Below are 6,475 nucleotides of genomic sequence, written 5' to 3' on the forward strand. Positions count from 1 at the left end.
GATATTATATTATGTAATGGAATAGTAATTCTACTTCTTCTTTTTTGCTTCTCATATTATGTACTGTGATTTATTTCGTCTGGATATCATTATGCAAAACACACATATATATATACACAAAGAGAGAGAATGTGTGTTATTATTTGTTTGTAATATGAGCATATTTTACTATAGTTAATAATAGATAATTTAATTCAGATTTAAGTATACTTTGAGCGTTTTATATACTTAGGAATATTAATTTTGATCATCGAGATTTTTAAATATAATCTCTAAACATTTATGTGATATCATCAAAGATCTAGGTACTTCTATTTCTTATACGACGCTCATTTACATAAAGTGTCGTACGAACGGAAAGTCTGTCCTCGCCAAATATTTGACGACAGGAAGCGGTGAAATTCTATTAAAGATCGTACATGCGGCAAAAAATCGATGACACCGTGCTATTCGGTTGTCGATAAAATGGCACGTTCCAAAATCGTTTATTGAACGTCAGCTTCATCCATGACGCGGTAACGTCGAAGCTGCAATGGCGAACTGAATGTACGAGATTGAAAAAAAAAAGAAGTAAAAAACTACAAAATTCAAGATGTCGACAAAGTTAGAAACGTTGCACGCGACTAGCATCGATATGATGTCCAGAGGGAGACAATTAGGATAAGATGCACCCTGAAACGTCGTTTCTTCGGGATAAATTGGGGAACCTAGGACAAATCTTGTTCAATTTTATCGCGCCGATTGTTCGTTCGTGATGATTGCATTCCTCGCTGCCGCAATGGCGAGACCTCCCGCAAAAGACATCGCCAGAAGGGAACTCCCTCGTAACGAAAAATGTCCCGCTGATATAGGGGACAAAGGCGAGCCGCGTCAAAGGTCGCTGGTGATCCCACAGAGTGCCGCGCTTTTCGAGCCTCTCTTTCGCAATCCGCCGATCTCCGCGTCGCGCGTTGTGTGTGTCACTGAAAAAGGGACGTTTATCGAGGCGCGAGTAAAAACGTTATTTCGGATGACCTACCTGGGGTGCATTGACGTTGTGTGCCCAGGCTCACGTACACACACAGACATACATGCCATGATCAACGGATGTTCTAATTACCGGGTACAGAAAACGCCCTACCACAGCTTTTTATCTCGTCTACATCCTCCCCCTCTTGACGAAGAGCTCCGTGCAGGTTCTACTTTCGCCGCTAAGAAGGGCTATCCGCTTTGATAAAGCGAACAGAGCTAAAAGATACTTCCTCGACCTTCGTAATTTTTCGCATTCGTGCCAAACGTTAATTAACCCCGCGTGTTACTCCCGATGGCGTAGCATTACTTAACGTTAACGTACTATATACTCGGGGCAAATATAGCTATTCTAGTTTATTTTAGCGTTTAAATATTAATCGTGTCGTTTAAGTAATATTAAAATGCTCACAGGGAAAAATAAATTTGTACGGTGTGAGAAACGAAAGTCTTTCTAAGCTAATTTTGTAATAAATCTTACAAAATACGGGAAATTGATCGAGTTCGAAAGGTTCAAACCTCGGTTCAAACAATTATTTAGAAATATATTATTTTAGTAAAGAGAAATATGTACTATTATTTATAATTTATTATTTCTCTCTCTCTCTCTCTTTCCCCCTCCTCCTCCTTTTCCTCCTCTTTCTCCTCCCTCTCTACCCTTCCTTTCTAAAAAGTTACTGAAAAAGTTACAAAAGATTTATAGAATATATATATTAATCAATTTCGTGACATAACTAACTCATTTATCTTCTTTATTTCTTAAAATTGATTGTTCCCCTGAACAACGATAATATCAGAAGTAAAATAAAACGTCAAAATGTCAATGATACTTATTATCGAGTCGTTTCTCCGATTTTCGTCAGACCTCACAGGATTAACGATCTGTGTATCTGCATAGACTTCAAACGCTGCGTTTTCTGAATGTGGGTTGGCGTCCTGCCGATTGAGAGAAGGATGGGAAAGGTAGGGCAAGTCCTCTGTCGCTACACGAATAAATGGTGCCTTTTGTGGTCGCCGCCGAAAGAGGGAAGGAGAGAAAGAAGAATGGAGAAAGAGAGTGTTAGGCGCGGGATATAAGACGCTGCACCTCCCTCTGCCTTATACCTGATGCGATCCGATGCGATCGACCCTCCGAAAAATCTATTCCTGGAAGAGTTCACGGGACACACAAACCGTGCGTGTAGTACACTCGTTCAGACGCACACGCTCATATAGACTTCTCGTTCACGCTGCGAAAGCTCGTCGACTCAGTCGCCGGTGGAACGTCGACCGCGCTGCACTTCCTGCCGCCGACTGCCTTGTTTTCGGACAGTTGTCCCAGATGCTTCTTCCTACAAAAGTGCTGTCGTCGAGTGGCGGCAAGTCGACGCATCTACGGATAAATCGAAAATGGTTTTTATTTTCAATTACTTTCATCGTGAGAACACCTTTCGTGCTTGGAGAAAAATCTGTCGTGAAGGGACTTTGAATTTTATTTTGCTAGCAGGATATTTTTTTATGTTGTTCTTTTGCACACGAGTATAATCGCGCGTCTTTTTTTTATATATCATCGCAATCGCATTATTGAAATTCATGGAATTTTGAGAATGTTTTGATTGCATTTATGTCGAGGTGGCTTTCGCGGTAATGTGACACGATTTCGTGACGGCGATGTGGTATATAAGGTGTCATCGAAGAGCATAAGCTGCGGCCTTGCGTGCGGGGGATCACGCTCGCAGACAAGGAAGGATAAGGGATTGGCATACGAAAGGAGAGCGCTCGATCGTGACAAATATCCTTTATGATGTGGTGCGTGATTCCGATTAAACTGACTCAGACGATTACATCCGTCTGTTGTGACACGAAGTTCTTCTTAAGAAGCTATATCCAGATCTTTTCCTGAGTCTCGTCTGTATAAATTGGGAAAATGTTCAATCAGCAAATTATTTTATTCTCTCAGCGCCAAACGATATCTTCAGACCAACGTGTGTTTTTTTATCTACCAGATTCTCTGCCAAATAGAAAAACATTTTTGAGTGAAAATATGTCACGACACTTATAGTTTATAAATAATTAGTGATTGAATGTAAAAAATTTCCGATCAATCAGGCTTAAAGAAAAATAATTAATGTCAAAATTATATTTTGAGATAATTTCAAGGGGATTCTATTTTAATATAGAATTTAATTTTTACAAAGATGTTTAATTTAAAAAAATAAATTACAATACGTTTCTACAGTTTTGCTAAGAAAACATTGACAGCTTAAGAGAATTTTCAAATCTTCTAGAAATAGTGTACACGGAGCCTCACAAGTCTCCGATTAATTTTAACAACAGATTCTTTGCTAAATCCAGCATCAACTTTCATCAATTAAGTAAAATTAAGATTTGGAGTTCGTGGCGTGTCTAATATAATAACTCGTTAACGCGCGCGGTATCTCATTAAAGTTGTAATATTAATAGCGAGCGATTTTGATCATGCGCCTCCGGCGTCGACTATTAAAACACCTATACAATAATAATAGTTATGAAAATATTTCCCCCGTGGTTAACAACCGCGAGGCGCACACGATTAACATCATTAAATATTTCCTCGCGCCCTATCATAAGCCGTTCGCGCGGCCATGGTAATTGCAATGAAACGCCGCGCCATGGGGGGATGATCGTGTTACAGAGGATATATTTATACACATTTAGCGCGAGGACGAAATAATTCGTGCTATACACTTGTTACCACGGTAGGGAGCGGCCCGACGACGCGTGGAAACAAAATTGCCACGCTGATCATTTTTTTCGCGAAACGCTAACGCAACTCTCCGTTCGTGAAACGTTTGCGAAATATTTCGGCTGGTTTCCTCTTACGCGAACGCAGAACGCGAACTTCCGCGCTATTCAGTTTCGGACGACGGTCACTCTTGTCAACCGCGGTCGCCGCGCGTGACAATCCGCTATGCGCCTTCGGCCGAGCACATTCGTGACTTATCAGTTTCGCGCTTCTTCCTCGTGTCCCCCTCACGGTGCAAAGACGACGCTGAATTATAATGCGAGGCGCAAAAGGTGGTTCGCGTGATTGTCTCTTGTCGATTTTCGTCAAAGGCCATCGGTCAGTCGATAACGCTGTAAAAAAAAAAAAAACAGATTGGAAGGGAACTTATTCTTGTGAGATTTAAAGACCGTCCAATCTCCACGAGAGATCGAATGGTTCCGTTTATACGATGCGAAAATTCGTAGATCCCTTCTATCGCTCTCGATGCTCTCTCTGTGTAGTCGCATGCCGTACGCGGGATGGAGAGATATTGACTTCAGCTTTATACGTGACACGTTCAGAACTCGAAGTGAAGGGATCGAGTCTCTATAATTTGTTCGGATCCATTTTAGATCCGCTTTAACCCCGAACGCTCCGCATCTTAATCCATTATGCAAGAGATTCTCTTTTTTTTTTTTATTTTAACTCTCGATGACTCTCATAAGGATTAAAGTGAGTCGACAGAGATAGACGAGAACGAAGAGGAATTCAATAATTCTAGAAGTAATTCCTGATATAGAAGATCGGGAATCGTCTTGCCTTCGCTCTCTAAATTCCTGTTCGGTTCTTCTCATTTGATGTAATTTCCTGCAAGGTGGAATAAAAGGGGAATACGAAATTGTGTTTACAGTCGACAATGGTCCGGCGACGAGGAGGACGAAGGAACGAGGACGGGCCACATGACGACCGAGCATCCCTTGGCCGAGGCCACGATCCCTCTGGTCAGTCATTCCAGGCTGCAGGAGCCGTCTTCCGTCCTGAATGTCGCCAATGTGCCCACCGGCGGAGGTCAGAATGCTGCGCATCGCGCACAGAGCCAGCAAGAGAGCGTGTTACAGAAATTCCGTAAGAGCTTCTCGCTGAGGTTCCACAAGAAGGGCAGTAAGGAGAGCAACGAGGAATGCCCCGCGGAAGACAACGACGGCAGCGGGCCGTTGGACGAGGAGGAGGGCGCGGAGACGCCTTCCGTAACCACCTCCGACCAAAGCAGCCAGCACAAAGACGATTCTAGCAATGACCAGAAATTCCGGTTCGTATCGCGGTCCCGTTCTCTTTGACCGAGCGTGACCTTAGATTTAGATCCCGAAATATCGCTGTTAGAACCGCGTTGGTCATTTGCTGCGGGTAAAAAGAATAATTCACTCGCATTTTGAAAATAATGAAGGATTGGTTTTAGTGCAATTCATACATTATAAAGAGGCAACGTATAGAAAAGACTGTTTACATCACTTTGATGAAGCGAATCCTTCATCGATTCCATTTTCCTAATTTCCAGTATATGATATGCATAGAGTTTTGATCTAGTATATGATGCATAGAGAATTTAATGATAAACGATACGAGATATTAATGTTTTTAATTTTTATGAAAATGTATATATTTCATGTTATAGAAAAAAATTTATTATCAAAATACCGAGCGTGTATGTTACTGAGTCTGAGATTGATTCTGCTTAGATTCCAGCAATTATATAAGTAATTATATAAACTGTCAAATTAAGTTAACGTGTTTGACATAGGCAGCGATACGAGGAGATCGTGTCCTCTAACGACATTTATCTTGAGAGGATCAGCTTGACCACGATTTAACTGATTATGTTTAGATTCGGTCCACTCGTCTGGAGGAGCAGCAAGGAGAGGAAAAAAGGTAATAAAGCCGCCCGGAACGCCAAGTGCAACAGCGGAGACAGCGGTATACAAATCGAGGTGAGAAAACGAAAGAGAGAAAGAGAAATCCGTCTGTTCCTCCGAAAGTCAAGTTCCGTTGGAAGTTCGAGAGATGGTCGAGTGACGTCTAAAGGCGTTTGAAGGATTGGAACGGTTTCTAGACGAAACATGAGAGTCTTACGCGGTTGAAAGGTATCTTAATCTTTCAAGCATCTCTCGAACGTCTTTCGGATGACTTAGACGACATTTTCGAGGCGTTCGTTTAGCTCGACTCGACGAGAAAGAGCTGACACATGAAGGAAGTAAATATATCGCAAACGTTTCGCACGAATGACGTAGATGGTATCTGGTGGAGCGTTGACTGGGGGCAGTGGCGGCGGAGTGATGGGGGGTGGTGACAGCTCCGAGTCCCACGATACGGATGATATTCCCGACGACACCGATAGCCCTCCGGCCCTTCGCAGACGAGTTGCCGATAAATTGCGGCCCCAGTCCGAGCTCATCAACCAGATACTGATTGACAAGTTCAAGGTAAACTTTTCGACACTTTTCTCATCGTTGCAGCTAACCGTTGCCTCTCGCATCTTTGTCAGAGAACGTTTCAGCTTGCGCCAAACACCGCTCGTATTGATACATTAGCTTCTTGCGACACAAAAATAGTTGATGCAAATCGCGATGGACATTTTAATATTAATTAGTAATATGTCAAATGTGCGCGATCTTTAACTTTATTATTCGATTCGGGGTTAGAACCAGAATGGCAACGAATGGCCCTTTTCGTAAGGGCATGACGCTG

General features: G+C 42.3%; 1 protein-coding gene across 1 annotated transcript in view; it reads left to right on the forward strand.

Annotated features, from left to right (window-relative positions):
- Positions 1-6,210, forward strand: part of LOC112464911 — a gene marked incomplete at its 3' end in the record, with an annotated part of 10,712 nt that extends 4,502 nt beyond the window's left edge. The window contains exons 3-5 of the mRNA XM_025032208.1: positions 4,644-5,042; positions 5,616-5,718; positions 6,019-6,210. Of these exons, the coding sequence (XP_024887976.1) occupies positions 4,693-5,042; positions 5,616-5,718; positions 6,019-6,210 (645 nt within the window). The remainder of the gene's footprint in view (positions 1-4,643; positions 5,043-5,615; positions 5,719-6,018) is intronic.
- Positions 6,211-6,475: the final 265 nt, after the last annotated feature.

Source organism: Temnothorax curvispinosus, unplaced genomic scaffold (genome assembly GCF_003070985.1).
Source record: "Temnothorax curvispinosus isolate PA1 unplaced genomic scaffold, ASM307098v1 QBEX01014704.1, whole genome shotgun sequence".
Taxonomy (NCBI): Eukaryota; Metazoa; Arthropoda; class Insecta; order Hymenoptera; family Formicidae; genus Temnothorax; species Temnothorax curvispinosus.